The following is a 24,784-nucleotide window of genomic DNA, read 5'->3' as shown; positions in this document are numbered from 1 at the left end:
CGTACCCAGAGCTGTCAACAGCGGAGAGGTGAGAAGCATCCAAGTAAATTAACTGTGTTGTTGTGTCCAAGCTGCCTGTGGAGAAAGAGAGAACGAGAGTGAACGTCAGGAGAACGAACTGCGGACAGTCATACGTACCCAGAGCTGTAAACAGCGGAGAGGTGAGAAGCATCCAAGTTGAATTAACCGTGTTGTTGTGTCCAAGCTGCCTGTGGAGAAAGAGAGAACGAGAGTGAACGTCAGGAGAACGAACTGTGGAAAATCACACTTACCGAGAGCTGTAAGCAGCAGATAGGTGAGAACGATCCAAGTCCAAACTAAACGTGTCTTTGTGTCCCAGTCGCTGCCTGTGGAAAGAGGAAGGAAGGAGAGTGAGCAGTGAAGCATCTGCCTAGTGCGACACAGGTACAACGGGTGAAGAGAGAGTTAAACCCCTAAAATCACACTATTTTATCTTTGCCTCCAGGAAAGAACAGGAGGGCGCCACGGATAGCGGAGTTGGGCAGGAGCCTGTGTTCTCGTCTCCCCCCCCATTACCTTTGGTTACCAGTCCCCCCTGGAACCCCCGTTGCCCTCTTCCCCTTCTTGCCACCTCTCTGTGTTGTGGTCTGCCTGGAAGGCCGAGAGAAAGCTTAGTTTTAATTGCCCCTTCCCCATTTCCCAAGTTATTTTAAATATTTAAATAAAGTTTGTTTTAATACTTACCTGTTCTCGTGTTGTCTGGTCATTGGGTTGGCTTTGGGGACCTCCTCGAGGTGGAAGTTGAGAAGGGGCGTGGCTTTAGCCATTAACAGCCCGCCCCTAGCCGTGACATTAGCATGTTAACTAACAACACAAGCAGCAGTAATCTCATATAGTGATATATAAGTGCACGGCTGCGCGTAGTTTAAACGTGTCATTTCTCCGTCTCGCGTCATTTCTCCCGCTTGCGTTTTAACTCGCAAGTCGACAAAGAGACGGATTAAAAACACCAAATGTAAACGGGAATTCGTCTCTCTTGTCCATTTATAATCCAATCGACCAAAGCGCGTCTTAATACCAGGTGTAACAATGTTGTGAAGAAGACACTGCGTGACTGCTTCCATGCCACCTGAACTGAGAGACTAACTGAAGTGAAGGGGGTGGGGGATTGGATGGTGTCACTACAGTGAGTGACCTGGGTCACCATTAGCAACCAGTAGGGCGCACTCTGCTGGACAAACAAGTACTTACATCTTTCAAATGCATTTAATGTGTTCTGTAACAAACGTTCATATCGGCGCATATCTGCGGCTTATACGCCGATACAGATATATCTGCGACATGCTCATATCGGCCGATAAAATCAGCAAAACGATAAATCGGTCGGGCTCTAGTCAGGAGTTTGCCATGGGATTGCTATTGCAAACCAGCTGTGTGGATTCATGTTTCATGTCAAAGGTCACAGAGGGTCTCTATAATCACATGCAATTTGTTTACCATGAAGTTATGCATTATTTGTGTCATGTGGTATGCTGTGTGTGGGTCAGGAGTTTGCCATGGGATTGCTATTGCAAACCAGCTGTGTGGATTCATGTTTCATGTCAAAGGTCACAGAGGGTCTCAGTATAAGGAATAGCCAAGTTACAAGCCTGAACAGATACATAGTAGCCGTTTCTCAATGTCAAGGATACTTCCTTGGCAGGACTAGTCCTTACAAGTCACTTCCTTGAGAGGCGAGTCGAGGCTCCTTTTAAGCAATCGGAGAACACGTTAAATGGAACAGGCTAACAAGTGCACGTCATTACGTCATTGCGTGATTAAAAGGTGTGCTTTCGGTGCTGCGCGCATAGGATTGTGGGTGATTTCAGCGCGTGAAGAGCGTGAGGGATACAAATTTGCATCCTTTCCTGTATATGGGATATTTCTCGAACGAAGGACTCAGTCCTTGGCTGAAATTTCGAGGATCCTCGACATTGGAACAGTCCTTCGACGGACGTCGATGACGTAGCATCCTCGAAATTCTAGCTTCCGAGGATCCTTCCTTGACATTGAGAAACGGCTATTGTTTTAACCATGAGGGGAGGGAACAAAGACCTTGTCCTTGTCCTATATTTGTGGAAACATTGGTATGGGTGCCTGTTAAGACTCTCATGAATCAAAGTATGTTTTTATGTGTGTATGTATTTATTCCCTCTGTTATGTTGTATGTCATGATGTTGGGCCTAGAGCCTGTAATAAAGTTTATATATATATATTAACCAAGCCCTGGCTCAGAGGGTCAGACTGATTTGGAGGATCCTCCCAGGACTTCACTCTGGTTCTGGGGGGATTCACCAGGGCGGCCTCGGCTTCTTATTTTGTCCGGAAAATAAAAGTCTATCTCTTGAAATCAAAACCTAAGACTGAAGATTGTTTCATTTGAGGAAAAGGAAAACCACAACATTTTCTTAAGAGCAAATCAACATATTAGACTCATTTCTGAAGGATCATGTGACACTGAAGACTGCAGTAATGATGCTGAAAATTACAGCATTATTGTTTCTTATTACATAACATCGGTTGCGTTAGCTAGTGCTAAAGAGCAATCCAACAATTCATATATCCAATTTGTTAGTTAGACTTAACTAAAAATATGCTCTTCATATTCACATCACTAAGCAGCTAAAACTTTTCTTCTGTTTTGTGTGTTTCAGGTGTTTTATGATTTACCAGGCTCAGCTACTCATTTGATGAAGTGGACTTGTAAGTTTTGCAATTTTTCCTCATACATTGAAAAGACTATAGTGAATCATTACAAGGACAAGCATGGACGTGGAAGAACAGGTTTTACTTGCATTTACCTGAATTGTCTTACCGTCTTTCAATCCCATGTGGAACTTTTAAAACATTTGACGGACCACAAACAAGGAACCAGTCCCGTTGCTAAACTTCGTTGTGAACTTTGTAATTTTTCGGCGCCAACCAATATCAAAAATAATTTTCTTCATTTAAAGAGACATTTGATAAAAAGAGAGACTGTGAATTGCCCATTTGTGGGGTGCTGTTTTACATCTATAGTAGCCTCGACTTTTACTGCTCACAGAACCCGATATCATCAGTCTTCTACATTCAATAATTTCAAACCTGAACTTATTATTTATTGTCAAAGTCAAGCTTCTGTCAATGATGAACAAGATAACTTTGATTTAGAGTCACCAGATGTTTCAGTGACTGAACCTGACTCTCAGCCTACACAGAAGTCAATTGAGCACAGAACTGCATCCCTTTTCCTTCGACTGCAAGCCGTCCTTCATGTGTCAAAGTCTGCGATTCAAGAAATTGTGGATGATTTGTTTGATATTGGAAAATGTGCTGGACAAATAACTAGGGAGTCAATTGAGAATGTTTTGGAGAAGCATAATTGCACATCTGAGGAATGTTTGACATCCTTGACTGAACTATTTCAAAGTGCTAACCCATTTAATTTCCTTTCAAGAGAAGGATCTTTAGGCACAGACTACAAAAGACAGTTATATTACAAAAAGAACTTTAGTGTCATTGAACCTGTCGAATATCTTTTGAACAGACAAGAAAAGTTTCATACTGTTATCTATATCCCTATTCTAAAGTTACTTTCAGATCTTCTTAAAAAAGAAGAGGTACTGCAAGCACTGGGGAAAAACAAACCTGTTGAACAGTCTGGTTACTACAAGTCTTTTCTGGATGGTGACTTCTATAAATCGAATGGAATCCTCTCAGGTCAAGAACTAAGCGTAGCTATTACTTTGTATATTGACGACTTTGAAATCTGCAATCCCTTGGGCACATCAAAAAAAAACATAAAGTCTGTGGTGTGTATTGGGTTATTGGCAATTTACCCTCTAGATACAAGTCAGCATTGTCATCAATCTACCTTGCTTTACTGTGCAAGGTTGAGCATGTCAGGATTTATGGTTATGATCGTGTTTTGAAGCCACTGATTGAAGATATTAAATGTCTTGAAACAGTAGGTGTGTTTGTAGAGAAACTAGGGTGTAATGTTAAAGGCACCATCTTGTTCGTTGCTGCTGACAACTTGGCAGCACATTCCTTAGGTGGATTCCAAGAGTCTTTCAATGTTGAGAAGTTTTGTAGGTTTTGTCTAGCTAGTCGTCAAGACATACAAACGTGTGATGTTAGAACTGGGAACTTTGTTTTAAGGTCACCAGAATCATTTGATGAAGCTGTAAATGTCTTGAAGCAGACGGACCTTGCATCTGTTGATGGTGTGAAACGAGACTGCCCTCTCAACAGCCTGACAGGTTTTCACACATGCACAGGCTTTCCACCTGATTTTTTACACGATGTGCTGGAAGGGATTGTGCCTGTAGAACTAAGTCTGTGCCTTGCAGATTTGATTTCAAAGAAGTATTTCACATTAGAAGAGCTTAATAGTGAAATACAGAGTTTCCCTTTTAAATTCTCTGATAAGACAAATTGTCCTCAGAAAATTCTTGCAACTTTTCAAAAGAGTGGAGCTGTAGGTGGTAACGGCCACGAGAATTGGAGTCTTGTGCGTTTCCTTGCCCTCATCATCGGCCACCGTGTTCCAGAAGGGGATCAAACATGGGAAGTAATCCTTGAGCTGAAAGACTTGGTTGAGCTCTTAGCGACTCCATATCACACTGAAGACTCACTGTGTTATTTGCAGACCAAAATATCGGATCATAGACAGATACTACTGACAGTTTTCCCTGATTACAAATTGCGCCCCAAACATCACTTTATTGAACATTATCCTTGCCTTATTCAAAGATTTGGACCCTTAATAGAGTGTTGGACAATCAGGTTTGAGGCTAAGCATTCTTTCTTTAAGAAGGTAGTGCGTGATGCCAATAACTTTAAAAACATTCTGCTTACCCTTGCCTCAAGACACCAACTTATGCTGGCATATTATCTTGAAATGCCCAGCATTTTCAAGCCTGAGATTGAGACAGCAAAAGTGACTGATGTGTGCCTGGGAGTCTTAGATGGTGGTCTTAGACTAGCAATCTTGAATAAATTCAGTGATGTTGACACAGTTGGACTGACCCCTAATGTCTTCTTAAATGGAACGCAGTATTCAAAGGGAATGATACTTTCTGTTGGAAGTACAAGTGGACTACCCAACTTCGGAAGGATTTTGGAAATATGCATTGTGCCTGCTGGTCATGTTTGTTTCTTCGTTGAACCTTTTTCGACTTACTATGTGGAGCATTTGAGGAGTTACCATCTTGTGAAGAAAAGTCCTGCTGAGTGTCTCTTGGTGAAACCAGAGGATCTCAATGACTACATGCCACTTGTGTCATACCTTGTCCAGGGTCGCCTGTTAACCACTCCTAGAACATTCTTGCTGAATTAAGGCTGTTGTAAGTTTGTGTTTTTCTACCCTGATGTAGAAGAATTAACCCTCTTGGGTGTCCTGCAAAATATATTTAAACAGCCTGATCCAAAAGAATTAACCCTCCTGAAGTGTTTTCCAAATCTTTTCAGTAGTAACCATGTGTTTGTATGTATACAATGAATTAAACCTTTTTTTCTTCTCCAATTTCAGGCCGAATTGATCCACGATGCTGCTGCGAGTTGTCCTCTCTGAGACGGATATCAGGCGCCTTTCCATCGAAATCACCCCCCCCTAGTGTTGATGCACTGTGCCAGGTGTTGCGTGCAAACCTTGGCCTGAGAGGTGGATTTATTTTACAATTTGAGGACCCTGCGTTCAAGGATCAGCTGACCAATTTGACAGACATCCGAGACCTTCCTGAGGAGAGAGCAACATTGAAAGTGTTGTTCACAGCTGATGCAGCCTGCTCGGATTCCACATTGGACACATCCAGCCTTCCATCTCTCAGTAGTGGGGAATCTGACTCCCAGCACTGGCCTGAGCCCTTCCCGATTCCAGAGTTCTCACATGATGTTGAACTCACGCTGCAAGAAGCAAATGGAAGATATGCAAAGGATGGATCTGTGCTGGTGATTTCTAAAGGTATGAAAACTGATATACTGGACACACTTGCAGACAGCATGTCAAAGATTAGCCCTTATCCTGAGAGGCAACACTATGAGAATGTTGCCAAAGCACTTGTGGAGAAGCATCCCAGTCTAAAAGAGCCAGGGTCTGGAAAGGGTTGGTACGGCTGGTTCCACAGCCTGAAGTTTAAGCTCGGAAACTATCGACAGAAGTTAAGTGCAGCTGGATGCCCAGAGGTGAGGGTCAACAAAAGAAAAGGAGTAGAAGCCAAGGGACCACGTATGAAGAAGTCAAAGAAGGGCGAGGTCCACTACTGTCCAGATCCCCCTGAAGGACTGAGTGATGAAAACATGGAAGAAAAGCGGAGGATGATGGAGGTACATCATACACACACATGCACATCACACATGCACATCATACCTGTCTAATATTACTGCATACATACCTGCCTATATTATACTAACTACCTACACTTTGCTTTTGTGTTTGTGAAGCCTACTATTTTGTCTTAGTATGTGTCCTTTGTGCTTGTGCAATCCAATTCAGGTGGAAGTGCTGAAAAAAGACCAAGATCACCAGCAGATAGATGAGCTGATGTCTGCCACGTTCTCCAAGCGCAGAAAGGAGATTGTAGGGGATCAACCTCTCATTGGGGATGTCATAGCTAGATGGCCGGCCATGTTCTGTGAGAGACAGGTATAACAATAGACAACATTCAGCCTAAGATTAATCACTTAATCCAATGACTGGATATCAATGTATGAGCTTCCCTCCAGGAAGTACTAGAGGGATGTCTGATACTGTACTGTGGTCCGTTCAGAAATGTTTTTTTTTTAGTCCGAATGGTGGCGTGAATGTGCATACAGATAAGTGAGAGGATTGTGTTTAGTATTACTGAGTGGATGAAAGGCTTTGACAACAGACAACCTTAGCTCACTAAATTTTGAGTCTATGCTTTGAAAATCTTTTCTCTAATTTCTTAACCTTTTTGTCTCCTCAGGTTCGGGCAGAGTTCAAAAGAGTCGTAAGCATAGACCTTCTCGAGTCGTTCCTCGATGGACTTGATGATCTGGCACCAAGACTGCTGGAAGTGTACGAAGCTGCGACCAAGTCGGCAAATAAGCCTGCACTGAAAGCCATTTTGGACTGTCTGAAGAAAGACGTGAGTAGACGAACTGAGAATTGTAAAATTGGGCACCAGGTCTGCCACACTACCTAAGAGAAGACCCATCAGACATCATCAGGATGTGTGATGTAAGACCTTTTTCTGTCATGCATAACAGCCCATATACACTTGCACACACACACACACACACCCCACTCACCACACACACACACCCCACTCACCACACACGCACACCCCACTCACCTCACTACAACACACACACTCACCACACACACACACGCACACCACACACACACACACACACACACACACACACACACACACACACACACACACACACACACACACACACACACACACACACACACACACACACACACACACACACCCTTTAACACAGAGATTGGATTAGATGCACTCATGGGTGTTGATAAAGTCATGTGTCAGCAAAATAGTGATGATGCAGGGAAGAGTGAGGGGCAGAATAGTGATGGGGAGGATGATGGTTGGGTGTAGCGTTAATTTCGTCAGACGAGACAAGACAAAATATGTTAGTCAACGACCTTTTTTTTTCCATGACTAAGACGAGACGATGATGAGACTGCACCAATGTCCAAAAACGCTGACTAAGACTAAATTACAGTTTTTTCCAATTGTTAACACACTAAAATGACATGAACAGCACAACTATTTAAACTGACACACAGAGAGCAACACCTCTTCTCAAGTCTCCAAAAGTCTAAACACATTTTCTGCTTTACACACATTTTGCAATTCACAATGGCACTTTTTAAATGCACTGAACACGGATCTCTGCACAAGACACAACAATCTGACATAAAGTCACATGTTTGCCTTTTCAAAACACTACCATTCAAAATGACACTACACGAGCTAAATGGCCAATATATGTGCCACCTGCCCAAACACCTGAATGGTTAATTGTTAACACTTCAATTAGGATGTAAGCACTAGAAAAGACCACAGGAACGTCATTGGCCACAGAGCCATTATAGATGTTCCTGGCTAATGTGGTGGGAACATCACAATGTGTGCTGCCATCTCCAATATAGATGGTGTCCTCCACCGTCATGCCAACCATGATACAACACAGCCCATATTCTCACATTTCTAGAAAGACTCCACAACATTCTCATACCATCCGAGTGTATGAATGATGCAAACCAAAGAAACCGGTATGTTGTAGTATGGCACAACGTGAGCTTTCATCGTGCAGCCCCAGTCCAAAACTGGTTTGCTGACTACCAAACATTTATCGTGCAATACCTCCCCCCATACTTGCCATTTTTGAACCCCATAGAAGAGTTATATGGAAGGTATATGACCACTAGCCCTTTGTGCGCATGCCTCTTTTGCAGACTATGGAAGAGACATATGATGAGATTGATGTTGGTGCAATTTAGGGATGGATAAGGCCCTCAAGGTGCTTCTTCGCTCGATGTCTGGCAAGGGAATATATTGCCTGTGATGTGGACGAGGCGTTATGACTTGTTTGGTGAAAAATAAAAAAAATTCAACAGCATGTGTGTGTATCTGCAAATATTTTTGTGCATGTGAACAATCTAATACATATTTTAGTATTATGGCAAAGCATAATAAAGAAAAGTGCACTTTTCATTATGCTCAACTGTGTGTAGTTGGTTAGACAAAAATCTGGTAATATGAATGAAGTGTGTTCCAATTTGTGTCAAAGTTTGATTTTACTAATGATATATGTAGTTTTGGTTGGAGTGCTTCATTTTGCAGGATATATGTGCTATTTTGCTATTTGGGTGTGTGGTTTTGTAAATTGTGTTATGTTTTTTGATAAAACCAGACTAGTTTGCAAAATTGTGTGTTAGCAATTGGAAAAAACTGTAACATGCTTTTTTGTTGACGAAAAAAGACGAGACTAAAATGTTTTGCATAAAATAAAAACCAAGATAAATTCTCTCTTCATTTTCTCTTATTATAAAACTGTGCGTCTGTCATAACTCCAGACAAGCTTGCAGCCATGGAGGGGATGCAACTTGGCCTGTTGATAGGCTATGAAGGTGACAACCAGGATGCCTTTCCACGTGAGGTCTTCAATGTGGCAGTTGTGGTTGAGGAGACTGTTGTGCTTCACAACTTCAAGGATGTGCCATCCAGCTTTGCCATGCTTTTGGGGATCATCTACTGCGTTAACCTTGAGTATCCACGAGCCATGACGTATTCCTTTGAGTTCCTTCAGAGGGTAGTGATGAAGATCAAACCAGATCAAGCCTCTGCCAGAGTCCACGGCATCCGAAACAAGCTCCTGAGGTATAATTTGTAAACCATGCCCCACCCGAGAATAGGATTGGAATTCCTTTTTTTCATGTGTTTCTGTTGACATGCAAACCAAAGTTGAAGGCAAAAGCACTTAAGCAAACAGGAGAGGATCCCTGATTTTTTTGTTGAACTTGATACATTTACTTTTGTTGGACTGAATACAATTAACGCTGAATATTGTTCAAATAATGGGGTCAAAGTATACTGCATTCAAGTTTCAAATATTTGAAAACAGTCAGCTGCCGTCTGAAGTTTTAGTTTGTGTTTGGGGTTCAGCACAGCTTTTGGTACAAGTCAGCTGGATCTGTGAGATTAATGTTAAAAGGTTTTTAAATGTTTACATTTTAAACCTGTTCAACATTTCAGTGTTGTGTAATGAAAAAAAGCTAATGCTTTTAAAGTTATGTATTTTCTATTGGGTGAATATGAATAGTGTTCAGTACAGCTTTGGGTGACCTAATAGGCATATGACAAGCAGAGGGGTGTGCATGCGCATATAGAAGGTGAGATGTTTCCTGCAGTAATCATCAGTCAACTTAACCTCATTAGGTCACACACACTAATAACAATGATAAACAACTTAGATGACAGGCTGTGTTTTTTTTTTTTTGGAGGTGCTGAATGTAGATATCTATACTGCTGTATGTGTCTATTGGTCTATCTAGCCTCATTATGTGACCCACACCCAACTGAAGTTTGTTACAAAAAAAAGTTTTGATTACAAGTGTTTATGTATAGCTTGTATTGGCTTAACATTGGTTTTAATAAAAAAAGTTTTGTACTCAAATTTGTGTGTTTATAATTAAGTTAAAACAAAGATATTATTTTAGATCATCTTAACTTGATACCCTAATTCAAAGACATTACTTAATGGAAATTACTAAGTTGAACCCACTAATGGGGATAAGTGAACAGAATGCTCATTAAAGGCAGGGTAGGCAGGAATTATCTAAAAAACTTTTTTACAAGTTTGTCTAAACTGTCTTTATATACAAATGCATAATTAAAATGTAAGTACTCTAAAAAAGAGAGTATAAAACTCGAGTGTCTGTAGACCTCTCACGACTGTGTTAAACACAGTTAATTATTTCCATCCGGGACGAAACATATGATTAGCTTGCTCAAATATCACTCTCTCTCGTGACCATGGCTCCACCCGTTGCTATGGGATCTGCCCAGACATGCGCACACCCGATTGATTTGAACGTGCACGAGGCAATAGGCAGAGCAATAGTACAGCAGAGAAATAGCACTAACAACTCACAGAAACTGCATTCACATCTTACAGTACCTGCATATCCAGTCAGCGAAGGCAAAAAATGAATAAATGAAGCAATCAAACGAGAGGAAATATCGCGTGGCTTTTCCTCGAGTCCATGATGCGGTATTGTCTGCGGAGTGTAGTCCTCGTCAGAGTCAACAATGCTTTCATCACAGAAACTCTTCCATGCAAAACACTGGCTGAGTGAGTACTAAAAGCCATCCGTTTATAAAAGCCATCTGTTTATATTCCTAGTGATAAAGTTAGGTGTATTATTACATGTGATTGTGACTTGATGTTATTACATGCACCGCGCTCCTTCCTCTCCGCTTGTCTGAGGTAATTCGCGCGTTCATGTGTTTTGGGGGCGTGGCTTAAGAAGAAACCCAGAAGGGAGGGGGTGGAGTGAATGGAAAAGTTAGCTGTGTTTAAAACAGTGCTGAGAGGTATACAGACGCTCGATTTTTGTACTCTCTTTTTCGGAGTACTTACATTTTACTTATGTATTGGTATATAAGGTCAGTTTGAGCAAATTTGTAAAAAAGTTTTTTTGGATAATTCCTGCCTATTCTGCCTTTAATGAGTTCACTTTATTTTGAACTTGCATAGCAAAGTTGAAACAACAATAATTGTATAGTCATGTTGACTCGCAGAAGGCAATTCACAGCTTAACAAGACTCAAAATAATGAGTTAAAACAATTCATGAATCCATTTTGTTTTTACTTGAAATTTTGAGGCAGCTGCTTAACTTATGATTTTAAGTAGAACCAAGTAGATATTTTTTACAGTGAACATCTTAAGAAGTACTAAAGATGAATTTTTAGTATATTAAGTACAAAATTAGTGTTCGAAAATAAAGCACTTTAAGTACACTATGGAAGTGTAATACTTTTTCACCTGCACTGTAAAAAAATTCAGTAGAAATTACAATGTTATTGCAGCTGGGTTGCCGGTAATTTACCGTAGATTTAAATTTATGTTATTTACTGGCAAGAGTTTGTTCAAAGTTAAATAAATATTATTATTATTATTATTATTTAAATATTAATAAGTCTTTATCTTTACAGAATAAAACTATACAATAACAGCCTCATGCAAAGCATTCTGGGAACCAGAAATCATCATCAACCTTTTTCTGTTTTTTGCTCCAGATTTTGTTTCCCAGAATGTTTTGCTTGATGCTGTTTTTTTAGTTTTACTCTGTAAAGATAAAGACTTGTAAATGTTTAATGTTCATTTAACTTTGAACAAAATGTTGCCAGTTAAAAACATAAATGTAAATCTACGGTAAGTCTCCGGCAACCCAGCTGCAATTTCTACGGAATTCTTTTACAGTGTGGGAATTCTTAAATCAAGATGCATTTTCTTGATGATGAGATAAATGATTTAAGAAAATAAGTAGTTTTTAGACAAAAAATATTTTTTAAATTTAAGTGAACATGCTTAAAACTGTGATGAACGAGGCGCTCGCCTCGTCCTCCGATCGCCACCAGAGGGAGCCATCCCCTGAGTTTTAATGCTCATTTCGGACTTCATTTCCCATGATTTCACATACCGGGACTGATTACACTCCACCTGTATCTCATCATGAACCCTATTTATACTCCACTAGGACTTTCATTCAGTGCGAAGTCTTGATTTGCCACGGCTGTCATTTCTGAGTGTTTATCCTGTCTGTTTATATTCTGGTTTGTGACTTAGATCTGTTTCCCCATTATTACGAGTGATTGCTGCCTGCCCTGATTTCCTGCCTGTATTAAGACTACGAGTTTGCCTGTCCCTCGAACTGTACTGTTGGCGTTTAAAATTCTTTTCTTCGTTTGGGATATCAAAATCCAGGCGTACATTCATGTCTTCACTAGAGCTTCAACACACACAAACAATATTAACATATTTGTTTGACAATTACAAAATGTTTTAGACATTTTTGTAGCATAGTACCCACAAATCTACATAAATTGAATATTAATAAATGATTAAATCGGTTTACCGGTGTTCTGTCTTTACTTGCAGATGTACTGAACCCTGTGAAGATGTAAAAGGTTGTTATGTTAAGTATTAAACACTACTGTGATAGTACTTAACATACCATTTTTATAAAGGGATGAGGAAAAAATACTTTTAGTACTCACCTTTCCAACAGGCAAAGAGAGTTTGATCTTTTTTTTAGTTGGTACAGGTTTTATAGGGACAGTGGACAGCGGGTTTAGCTGGTTGACATATACACCATCTACTTCTGTTACATCCTGGACAATGGACAGATGATAAAACAATTGTTAAGCTTGATCTAATCCACTATTTTCACACATTTATAGCACCAATAAACTTATATATACATTAAAAATGTCAGTCTACCAGGGGCGGATCTACTGGGGTGGCACGGGGTGGCAGTTGCCACCCTAAATAAAAGCATTGCCACCCCATATGCCACCCCAGCGCTGGTATCCTAATATATATAATATATACCCGAGTAGGCTCTTTTAACCAGAAAGGCAATGTAGTTTTTCTCTGCGTGTAGGGGTGGGAGACACATATCTGACGATGATTGGTGTGTGTGTCTTAGAGGGGGTGGGACAACCACATAGCTGAAGGTGATTGGCTTAATTTCCATCGTTAGCCAACCAGAGGCAGCAGAGTTCATACCCGGTCAATGAGAAGCACGCACAGTCAGTCCGAGCAGAAAGTCTTTTACAGTGTAAAAAAGTCCGTGCAGTCTTGTCAACTTGGTGACTTTGTCGCTATATTAAGAAACTTTTTAGACCCCTTTAGCGACTTTATTAAAAAAACGACTTGGACAAATCTAGCGATCTGTTCTGGCGTGGTTGGAAACTTTTGGAAACTGCCGTGAAAGCATGCATCACCCCATAAGGCACTCCCATGCAGCCCGGTTCTCGCGCTGCAGTCCATCCGTGATCCGATTCGCACAAACCCGCGACAACAGCGATGGAAAGTACAACGAGCTCAAAACAAAGGTAGCGGACGCAAGCACAAAGTATAAAAAACACAAACGTTACTTTTCCATCGTTGAGGTGAAAGGCAAGAATGTTTATGAATGTGCAACTTATGCCCATGAAGAGAGAGTCTCTTCACGTCTGTAGCAAGTAATTCTGATCTAATAAAGCACCTCACATCATCACATGCTGGCAAAAAAATAGTGTTTTCTCTTTAGTGTCTTTAAAGGCCGGGATACACTGCACGATAATTGGCTGTCCCAGACGAAAGATTGCCATCGTGAAACTATCGTCGCGATTTCTGTGATCGTGGCTCTCCATCGGTGGTCCTATGTTGTACAGTGAGAGAGGTTCAAAGACGGCCGTTTTCCCGGTCTTGCGTCCAAAGATAGCCTACGATAGTTTTCTGGCAGTGTCAGAAATTCGGCATGATTACCGCACAGTGTGTTTGCTGCTACGACCTGCCGCTGGTATTTGTTTACCACGAGCGCATGCTGGTGACGTTGCGCAACGCGTGACGCAGCCGCCGAAGCTTCCGTGTCATCATCGTACAGTCTACACGCCTCTCGTACCCGAGTTTAAACGATACATGTCGCACAGTTTGATAAGGTAATGATCTTATAAGAGGACAAAAATCGTGCAGTGTATTCCGGGCTTAAGTGATTAAGTTGAGCATCACATCAGCAAATCAAAGTACTGAATACGGTCATATTTCACAGATAAATGTTGCATCAGGATAAAAATACAAAAGTTAAACTGTTGATTGTTTAATATTGCCTGAGGTAGTTGCTTGGTAGTTAAAACAACTGAACTGCACGTTTGTGTAAGCAGTAAATATCTTTTAAGCAGTTCTTTCTAGCCCGTCATGTCTTGTTAGTGGGCAGCAATCAAAATATTCAATACGTGCATATGAAAACGCTCGTTATAATATAGTCTTCATTAAGGAGACAAAACTATTCAGTGTTGTGTATGTTTAAAGCTTGAAAGACAAAACTTAATGATACTATGAAAAGAAGGCTGATATCCATTTTTTACCAAAAATAATAGAAATATCAAATACTTTGGGAGTGGAAGGTACAAATAAAACAGAAAAATATGTTGTGGAAGGGAAAGGAGTAGATGAAGTCATGAAAGAATGAAACATATGGATGGCAAATAGCTAAAAGAAGTGAAAAGACAGAAATCCACCATGAAGTGAGTGAAAGGATTAAAGAAGAGGGTTATGATAGAAAGAGATGTGTGCCTTTCATATATGTTTTACATTAATATAAACTATAGGCAAACCTATTTTATTTATATAACAGTCTTTATACCATTATGTTCAACTTTGCTCATCATGGTTACAGTCAGTGTTTTTAGATATTGGTAAGATGTGTGTATTAAGACAAAGGGTGCTACAGTAGAGATGCTAAAGGTAGCTGCTTGGGTATTATAGGAACATTTGTTGTTGCCTGTTTTTATGTTATAAAAATTTGAGGTCCAGTGTATACACCGCATATAGTATATACAGTATATAATTTTTTGTATCCACGACAACCATGCAAGGATGCTTACTTCATTGCCACCCCTCGTAGTTCTCATGCCACCCCCTTGCCACCCCATAAATAATTTTCTAGATCCGCCCCTGCAGTCTACAGTAAGTCAGTACACACCTTTGATGGCATGAGACTAAATTCAGTTTCCAGGTCTCGATTGATGTAGTAGGACATAGATTCTGACAGCACACAGTCTTCTTTAAACGCACCTCCCAGTTTTAATAGAAGGTTGTTTACTGAAATAAACAAAGACACATGTACAAGCAATATATAAATACATATACAGAAAACCTAAGCATGGTGGTTTCCCGGACATGCCTTGTCCTAATCCCAGACTAAAATGCATGTTTGAGCTGCCCTCATTTAAAAATATCTTGCATTGACATACAGTATCTTAACATACAGTATGTCAGTGCTATTGTTTTGTCTCAAGATGCACTCCAGTATTTTTTGTGTAAAAACTATCTAGTCCTGGATTAATGTAAACCCTGTCTGGGAAAATGCTCCAATATCTATTTCTACTGGTCATAAAATTAAGCAAAATGTTGTATTAGCCTGAGTAAAGTATATTTAGTATTTACAATTCTCTTCTTTATTTAATTATTACTGTCAGAGATAGTGCATATGTTAGTTTTAAATGTCTGAACTAAAAACTGATCGGAATCCCCTTTGTTTACCATTAGTCCTTAGATTATCTGCTTTCACTTCCAGTGCACACAACGGAGCTGCCTGAAATGAAATATAAAGCGAATTTAATCAAAATCAAATCAAAATGTATTAATAAAGCACAATAAAATCAACAGTAGTTGACCACTGTGCTGTACAAACCTTGCTAAAAAGACATAAAATAAAACTAAGACGGAAAATAAAATCACTGATAGATAAAAGATCCTAAAACTCCAAGGAAAATTATATTTGGAAAAAAGTTACATTTTTAATTTAGATTTAAATTCAGATTCTGATGGAACTAATCAGTGGGAGACTATTCCACAGTTTTGGCCCAACGACTGAAAAGGCACGGTCACCCCTCAGCTTCAGTCTGGATTTAGGAACCATCAGCACTCTTTTCTCAGAAGACCTCAATGGTCTAGCAAATATATTTTAGCATAAAAGATCACTCAGGTATTCACTTAAAGCTTTAAAAACAAACATTATGTGCTCTATCATACACCCGGCGCAATGCAGCGCAATGGGCGACGCAAGTGTCTTTTGCTAGTTTCAACCCAGCGCACTGATAATTTCACGTTTAGCACCACGTTGTTTAAATAGCAAATGCATTTGCGCCCCATTTTGCATTTGCTCTATCATACAGCCGGCGCAATGCAGTGCAATGCGCGGCGCAAGTGTCTTTTAGTTTCAACCCAGCGCAATGATAACTTTCACGTTTAGCGCCACGTTATTTAAATAGCAAATGCATTTGCACCCCATTTTGCATTTGCTCTATCATACAGCCGGCGCAATGCAGTGCAATGCGCGGCGCAAGTGTCTTTTGATAGTTTCAACCCAGGGCAATGATAATTTTCACGTTTAGCGCCACGTTATTTAAATAGCAAATGCATTTGCGCCCCATTTTGCACCCATGGGCGTTCTGATCTAAAAACGAGGTGTGTTCAGGCGCATTGTTGGCACGTTGCTATTTTGAGGCAACTAAAATATACTACGCCATTGACCAACAAAAACCTGGTGTACAGTATAGAGTCAATGGCGATATCGTGTTTTTGTTATTTAATGAGCGCGATAGAAAAATGCGCCTATAAACGGGACCACAACAGGATTTGGTTATCAAGCACATGGATCCGCAGCAACACAAAAAAACATTTAAATGTGAATAATTAAAGGATTAAAATGGAAAAAAATCTTTATCTCTTGTTTGTATTTTTAAAGTACAAACATTTTCTTGCATATTTGCAAATTATTTTATGAGATTACAGTCATTGTTGTAGGATATCTAGGATATCAAAACATTTACATTACGAAAATAGGAATCACCCTTTTAGGCCGTGCGTTTGGCGCATAAACCATTTTTCTCGTCCTTAAATTAGCAAAATTGGGTTCCGACACACCCATTTAGACCGTGCGCAATGCACTTTAGACTATGTATTTTTAAGAATATATCTGAGTTTACTAAGAAAATGTCCTTTTTATATCAACATTTAAAAAAATATATATACAGTACAACTCAGACATTTTAACAAGTTTATACTGAGTGTAGCACAACAGTAATGAATGTTCTTACCATCAACACTCCATTAGAGAGGTACTGCACAGGATTCTCAGGGCTTTAATATAGTACATAAGGAAAGGAACAGATGGCATTCGTAACAAATAACACACTGTTAGATGTCACTGTAGAAGCAGTAATAGAGTAAAAAACCTACAGTACAATACCATAATCAATATATTTCCATATTACAGTAAAATCCCTTCGTTTGTACTGCATAACTGGACAATATTACTATTTTGCAAACGTTTTCCGGTAACACTTTACAATAAGGTTTATTAGTTAACATTGGATAATGAATTAACTAACATGAACAAACCATGAGCAATACATTTGTTACAGTATTTATTAATCTTTGTTAATGTTAGTTAATAGAAGTAAAGCTGTTCATTGTTTGTTTTTGTTAGTTTATGATGCATTAACTAACGTTAACAAGCTTTTAATAAAGTATTAGTAATTGCTGAAATTAACATGAACAAAGATTAATAAATGCTGCATACGTGCAGTTCATTATTAGTTCGTTTTAACTAATGTAGTTAACTAATATTAACTAATGAACCTTATTGTAAAGTGTTACCTGTTTTCCCAAACGTTTAACAATTTTTACTCACCTTGGTGTCACCTTAAACTCCACCCACAACTCATTATTTTTCTGAAAGGAAACAATGAAAACAATCAGGCAAATTTAACCGACTACACCCTATATTAATTTAAATTACAAATTCATGTTTACTGATTCAAAGAAGTGCACACGTTTAGTCAGAATCAACGAAAATGTATTTTTCCAATACAGAATTTAGATGAAGAAAATATACTATAAAATGCAATCGTAAAGAAATGTGATTATTGGGCCTGTAGAGAAATATTTTCAATGCTGTTTTCCGTAAATCTGTAAAACCTAATCTCTAAAAACTATTGTGCATGCATGTTACAATTTTAAAAAAGAACTGACCTCATCATCATCAGAAATGAAGCATTTTGTCATCTTTTGTCCAAGTGTGAGGTTACTGATATCAAACAGGATGGTAGAACAGCAGTCATCTTTTGTAAAGGTGTCAGCATCATAGATGTAGAATTCCAGAATGTTCTGAGAAAACAAGAACATGCATGTTAATCGAGTAAAGTCAATGGATAAGTTACAGAAGTTTTAGGTGTAAAATATTTCGCAGTCTCGCGATCAAAGCAAAAATACAATGAAGTATCTCTGGGGTTATATGGTGATAGTTAGAGACCAAGGGCATCCAAAATAATAACCTGCATGTTTGTACAGTTTCCTCAGGATTTTACTGTTCATTATAGGATCATTTCAACATCAATGGCATTATGTGTAAAGAATATATCTCATACAACAATATGTAACTAAAATAATATGTATTGGTTAAGTTAGGAACAGAAAGGATAGGAAATGGGTGACTGTTGTTGGATAAGCCAAACTGAATTATGTACCTTGACACCACTGTGTACTCTGAATTGGAAGGTTTCATTCCATTCTGGTGCATTGTTGTTTGTGATGGTCTTGGTGCGATGAGAGCAGGTGCAAGCCGTGGGTATTTTTAAGACAACGTAGCAGTCAGAATTCGTCACTTAAGAGAAAGATAAAAAAACTTATTTTTTTTGTAGAATATGCTACCATGTGTTCAAGTCCAGTTTATACACAGTATTTAAATTAAGTGCTTAGTCCCTCTACAAAATTGTATATTTGATTTTTTGGTATCTAAGAAAAGAAGTTGATTGGCTCACATAGGTCATGTGACTGATTGAATTTTGCTCTCAACACTGTGACATTGAGGTTCCAGTATGGCATGAACTCCTGTAAACATGAAAAAATAGCATCAGTCTTTAAATCTGAAGCACACACAATTCTGTTGTAATCACAGATAAAACAACAGAAATATCGGTAACACATTACAATAAGGTTCATAAGTTAACATTAGTTAACTACATTAGTTAACAAAAACTAATAATGAGCTGCACTTATACATCATTTATTAATCTTTGTTAATGTTATTTTAAACAATTACTAATACTTTATTAAAAACTTATTAACGTTAGTTAATGCACTGTGAACTAACATGAACAAACAATGAACAGCTTTATTTCTATTCAACCCTATATCACGAAATTGCGTGACCACCCCACGCATGGACCAGCGCGACAATGTCACGCTTTGCCGCGTTTGAGCGTGAGCATGTCACGCTTTTCTGTTTGTGTCGCTGTCACGTATTGGTTACTCAACTTTTTTGTCCTATTTTCAAACCATTGTCGCTTCGGTTTAGGGTTAGATTTGGTGCTTGTGTTATATGTCACTTTAAGTATTTGTCACTTTAAGTATTGGTTTATAAAATAAAAAGATACAATACTTATTCTTTTATATTTTCTAAACTTTAACCAATTGTCACCTGACGTTGGGGTTAGAGTTTGTTTAGGTAAGGGTGTCATTTTATTTAAATCTAACCCTAAACCTAAGCGACAATGGTAAGAAACTAGGACAAAAAAGTTGAGCAACCAATACGTGACAGCGACACAAACAGAAAGCGCGACACGCTCACGCTCAAACGCGGCAAAGCGTGACATTGTCACGCTGGTCCATGCGTGAAATAGTCACGCAATTTCGTGATACTGGGTTGTTCTATTCACTAACATTAACAAAGATTAATAAAGACTGTAACAAATGTATTGCTCATGGTTTGTTCATGTTAGTTAATACATGAATTAATGTTAACTAATGAACCTTATAAAGTGTTACCGAAATATCTAATGTTACTAAACCAGTTTAATGTGGTGGTTTGTCTTTTCATCATCATTTAACTGACAAGAGACATTTGTTTTATTAACTGCTTTCTTTCTTCACAGTGCTTTAGCACGCGCTAGTTGAAGGTGCATGGATCATTGCTTTTTATTTTACAACCCCAAAACAGAAAAAGTTGGGACACAGTAGAAATTGTAAGTAAAAAAGGAATGGAATAATTTACAAATCTCATAAACTTATATTTTATTCACAGTAGAATATAGATAACAAATCAAATGTTGAAAGTGATACATTTTGAAATGTCATGCCAAATATTGGCTCATTTTGGATTTCATGAGAGCTACACATTCCAAAAAAAGTTGGGACAGGTAATAAGAGGCCAGAAAAGTTAAATGTACATATAAGGAACAGCTGGAGGAGGACCAATGTTTAGGAATAGGAATGTTGTCCTATTCTTGTCTAATACAGACTTCTAGTTGCTCAACTGTCTTAGGTCTTCTTTGTCGCATCTTCCTCTTTATGATGCACCAAATCTTTTCTGTGGGTGACAGATCTGGACTGCAGGCTGGCCATTTCAGTACTCAGATACTTCTTCTACGCAGTCTTGATGTTGTAATTGATGCAGTATGTGGTCTGGCATTGTCATATTGGAAAATGCAAGGTCTTCCCTGAAAGAGACGACGTCTGAATGGGATCATATGTATCTAGAACTTGGATAAACCTTTCAGCATTGATGGTGCCTTTCCAGATGTTTAAGCTGCCCATGCCACACGTACTCATGCAACCCCAAACCATCAGAGATGCAGGCTTCTGAACTGAGCGCTAATAATAACTTGGGTTGTCATTGTCCTCTTTAGTCCGGATGAAATGCATCCCAGTTTTTCAAAAAGAACTTTTTTTGATTTTTTTTTTGAACAAATTTTGATTCGTTGGACCACAGAACAGTTTTCCACTTTGCCAAAGTCCATTTTAAATGAGCCTTGCCCAGGGAAAACACCTGCGCTTCTGGATCATGTTTAGATATGGCTTCTTTTTTGACCTACAGAGTTTTAGCTGGCAACAGCGAATGGCACGGTGGATTGTGTTCACTGACCATGTTTTCTGGAAGTATTCCTGAGTCCATGTTGTGATTTCCATTACAGTAGCATTCCTGTATGTGATGCAGTGCTGTCTAAGAGCCCGAAGACAGGGCGCTCGCTCACTCGTAGCATTGAGTTTTAATGATGCAGGTACTTTTAAATGACCATAACTTGCTTAATTTTTTACCGATTTTCAAACGGTTTGGTTTGTTATAAACGTCAAAGATGTACCTATGACACTGCATACCTATACTAACAATAAAAAATAAATTCATGAAACATGTTAAAGCATCCAGAATTATAGCCACGTTAATAACGTTTGTAAAAACCCAAACCGTTTGAAAATCGGTAGAAAATTTAGCAAGTTATGGTCATGTAAAAGTACCTGCACCATTAAACTCAATCCTACGAGTGAGCGAGCGCCCTGTCGTAAGATGGCCGCCAGGTGATGCCGTTAGGGACTCCGCCTTGAGCCATCTAGCCTTTATATACATATCTATGGGTATATCTACTTGCCAAGATTTAATATACTGTATCTAAAAAATTTGATTTCATATGTTGCATATGGTATTTCTTTAAACATATAAAATAGCAATTTCTGGTCTTTTGAATATACTATAAAAATGGTGTAAATTAGTAATGTGAAGATAATAAACAAAAATCACCTAAACATATTCATAAATTAACAGTTATGTCGATTTTTTATGGGCTGAGAATTTAATATCTGTCAAAAGTGGTTGTGACATGTTCCACCAGTAAAATACATGTATTTCATTTTAAGAGTTTTATTGCCCAGCACAAGGAATTTTCTTTGCTACTTGAAGCTTCCAGGACAGACATAAAACAACAGCAAGTCACATAAAATTTAAATAAAGAGTAAAATTTAAAATATAAAAATATATAAAATAATAAAGTGTACATTTAATACTTCATAATAAGGTTGTTTCATCATAGTCAAATATATGTAAGCAAATGTTTATTACCTTCTGCATGTTTGCCTTCTGAGTACGACTACAGCTATGTGTCAAAGCCAAAATATACAATAACATTATGGTATGTCTTACTAATAGTCTAATATAATACAGAAAACCTGTGGAACTCGTTTGTTCACAGTGTTACGCGCCCTGATCAAAATGTTTTATAATGTTTTGGGTTTGTCTTCATTTTTATCTTAATCTCATGCCACGTTTATGAAAGTTTCTATTTTCTCTAACATGTCAATGTTCCTTAAAGATCGCCACACTGTAAAAAATTATTTCCCACCTTAAATGTTTTTGTTTAATCAACTCAGATTTACAAGTCATATCAACTTACTATTATTTATCTTGACTAACTTAAAATGAAGTTGACATATTTTAACTGTATAAGTTATAACAACTTATCTCTAGTCAAGACAAATAATAGGAAGTTGATATGATTTCTAAATATGAGTTGATTCAACAAAAAATTTAAGGCAGCAAATAATTTTTTACAGTGCAGTAAACTCGGTTTCACCATGTATGACAACAGGTCCCTGCATCAACATCATTGTTGGTCCTGAACCAACTTTTCTATCAACCAATCACATAATAGTATTAGATTTAAGATTGGACTGGATAAGGGCCTTTTACACACTTTCTTATCACGCTATTATTTTCTGGAATTTAAGTGGCAAGGAATGGGCAAAACATGTACCTACAGTATTCAGCTCTTCTCTGGTGGACCACCCAATGGCAACTGAACCTTCATAAAGACATGAAACAAAATGCATATCTAACTCATCTTTTATGTTGTTGATCTCTTAGCTTCCTAACTCTACTACTTGTAGACATAGCTTTGTAGATTGTGCTTATTCTTGGCTTCTTAAACAAATTGTTACGCTTTTTTATTTGTAAGTCGCTTTGGATAGAAGTGTCTGCTAAATTAATAAATGTAAATGTTTCCTTGACCAAAATGTTGTTTTAGGGCCAAGAAAAGATGCAGATGATCCAGGAACACGTACTTCACAGTGACATATTATTTACTTTTAGCAGAACTAAAAATGAGCGTCTCTTTTATCATAAATCCTTTTGACATGTGTGCAGCTATTTTGACAAGAGCATGATGCACATGGGTAATATGATGCAACAAACACATATTTTGAAATAACCCTTCCCTGTCCACCCATTCAAGTTTAGCCCTTTATCATTGAATTAAACTGAGATCATTATAATCCTTCATTATAAGCCATTTCCAACAAATAATAGTGCCATTTTCTCTTTTTTTCATGACATAAGCTGTGACTATTATTTGGCATGAGACAGTGCAGAGTCATTCCTTTGTTGGCGCATACAATTAAAAATAACATGACTATATTATTATGCAACAAAAAATAAAGATGTGGTAATTCTAATCTGCAGATACTAAAAATAGCTCAATGAAGAGCCATTAAGCAATCAGCATTAAGACACAGATCTATTCATTGAAAAATGTATTTGTTAGTAACTTTTCCCAAAGATTGGAAAAATGCATCTCATTTATACTAGAATCGCCTTAAAAGAACTACCCAACACTACACTGGGAAACAATGTTTACTAATCCACCAAAATTGATAATAAGACTTTTCTGTTTTAGCTAATAAAAGAGTTTAGGTGTTGATGCTGATGTTGTTTTGGTGTGTTGAGGTGTTGAGAGATGGTTAACAAGCTTGCAGATTCTGTTTCTACAACAATTCAGCAAAGATAAGGATTGATGGAGAGTAAGTGAAACTATTCACTTATGTCATATGAATAAGAATGTTTGGCACACCCAACGCTAGAAAAACAATGGAAAAACATGACAATGTAAATGCATTCAGTTCTCGGCTACTGTATGCTAAATTACCAACAAAATTATCAAATATAAACATAAAAAGTGATAATTTTTCTCATTTTTATTAAGGTCTTAAAGCAATGGCATACATTGAACATCAGTATAATATATATGCATACAGTGTCATATTGCAAATATATTTAATACATTTAAAGGCGGGGTGCATGATCTCTGAAAGCCAATGTTGATATTTGAAATCACCTAAACAAACACGCCCTCACCCCAATAGAATCTAGACCTTCATTTGATAGGCCCGCCTCACACATACGCAACCCGGTTAGTAGACACGCACCTTACTGCTGATTGGCTAAAAGTGTGTTTTAATACTCTGCCCGACTCTCTTCTCCAAAGTGTTTTTAAAAATTCATGCATCCCGCCTTTAAATAGCACTGACATTGCAAGGGATTAAATTACTTTTCTGGACTGTGACGTGCCTTGGGTTCATCCCACTTTAGCCGGCAGTGGGATGGGTCTTGATGGGTATTGTAATTTGGAACACCTGTTCACTCCTATTTAAACCTGTGTGATGTTGTAATGGGGGCTTTTTGTTCTGTTACCTCTTTTGGCTTTTGGTTAATTTTTGCGGTCTCCGTATTGTTTATTTTGGTACGTATTAATTTAGTTATTTTGGACGTTTGTGCTTGTGTTAATTATATGGTTTTATTTTAAAAGATTATATTCTCTTAAGTGTTTTATCCTTGTTTGAAATGTTTTGAAGTTTATTTTTGTTAAATAAATTCCCTTTGCAAAGAAATTGTTTTCGTTGCCTCCCTCATTTGTCACGGCGTGA

The 24,784-nt window shown here is 38.2% G+C and overlaps 2 protein-coding genes across 2 annotated transcripts; one reads left to right on the top strand and one right to left on the bottom strand.

Moving 5' to 3' along the window:
- Positions 1–4,882: 4,882 nt before the first annotated feature.
- LOC141365421 (uncharacterized) lies at positions 4,883–7,148 on the top strand. The gene is made up of 4 exons (XM_073870038.1): positions 4,883–5,069; positions 5,513–6,306; positions 6,476–6,625; positions 6,930–7,148. Exons 1-4 carry the CDS (start codon positions 4,883–4,885, stop codon positions 7,146–7,148), a joined length of 1,350 nt encoding a protein of 449 aa, XP_073726139.1.
- Positions 7,149–12,295: 5,147 nt separating this feature from the next.
- Positions 12,296–22,193, bottom strand: LOC141365420 (cytosolic phospholipase A2 zeta-like). The gene is made up of 11 exons (XM_073870036.1): positions 22,149–22,193; positions 19,078–19,147; positions 18,784–18,920; positions 18,290–18,424; positions 17,949–17,989; positions 17,353–17,395; positions 15,794–15,845; positions 15,234–15,352; positions 12,763–12,876; positions 12,621–12,655; positions 12,296–12,494 (listed from the first exon to the last, which is right to left on the bottom strand). The coding sequence occupies exons 1-11, from the start codon at positions 22,155–22,157 to the stop codon at positions 12,296–12,298; spliced, it is 954 nt and encodes a 317-aa protein (XP_073726137.1). The 5' UTR covers positions 22,158–22,193.
- Positions 22,194–24,784: the final 2,591 nt, after the last annotated feature.

The sequence above is a fragment of the Misgurnus anguillicaudatus genome, chromosome 7 (assembly GCF_027580225.2).
Source record: "Misgurnus anguillicaudatus chromosome 7, ASM2758022v2, whole genome shotgun sequence".
In the NCBI taxonomy this organism is placed as follows: Eukaryota; Metazoa; Chordata; class Actinopteri; order Cypriniformes; family Cobitidae; genus Misgurnus; species Misgurnus anguillicaudatus.
Note: the sequence above shows the minus strand (reverse complement) of the source record. Positions and strands in the feature narration are given on the sequence as shown.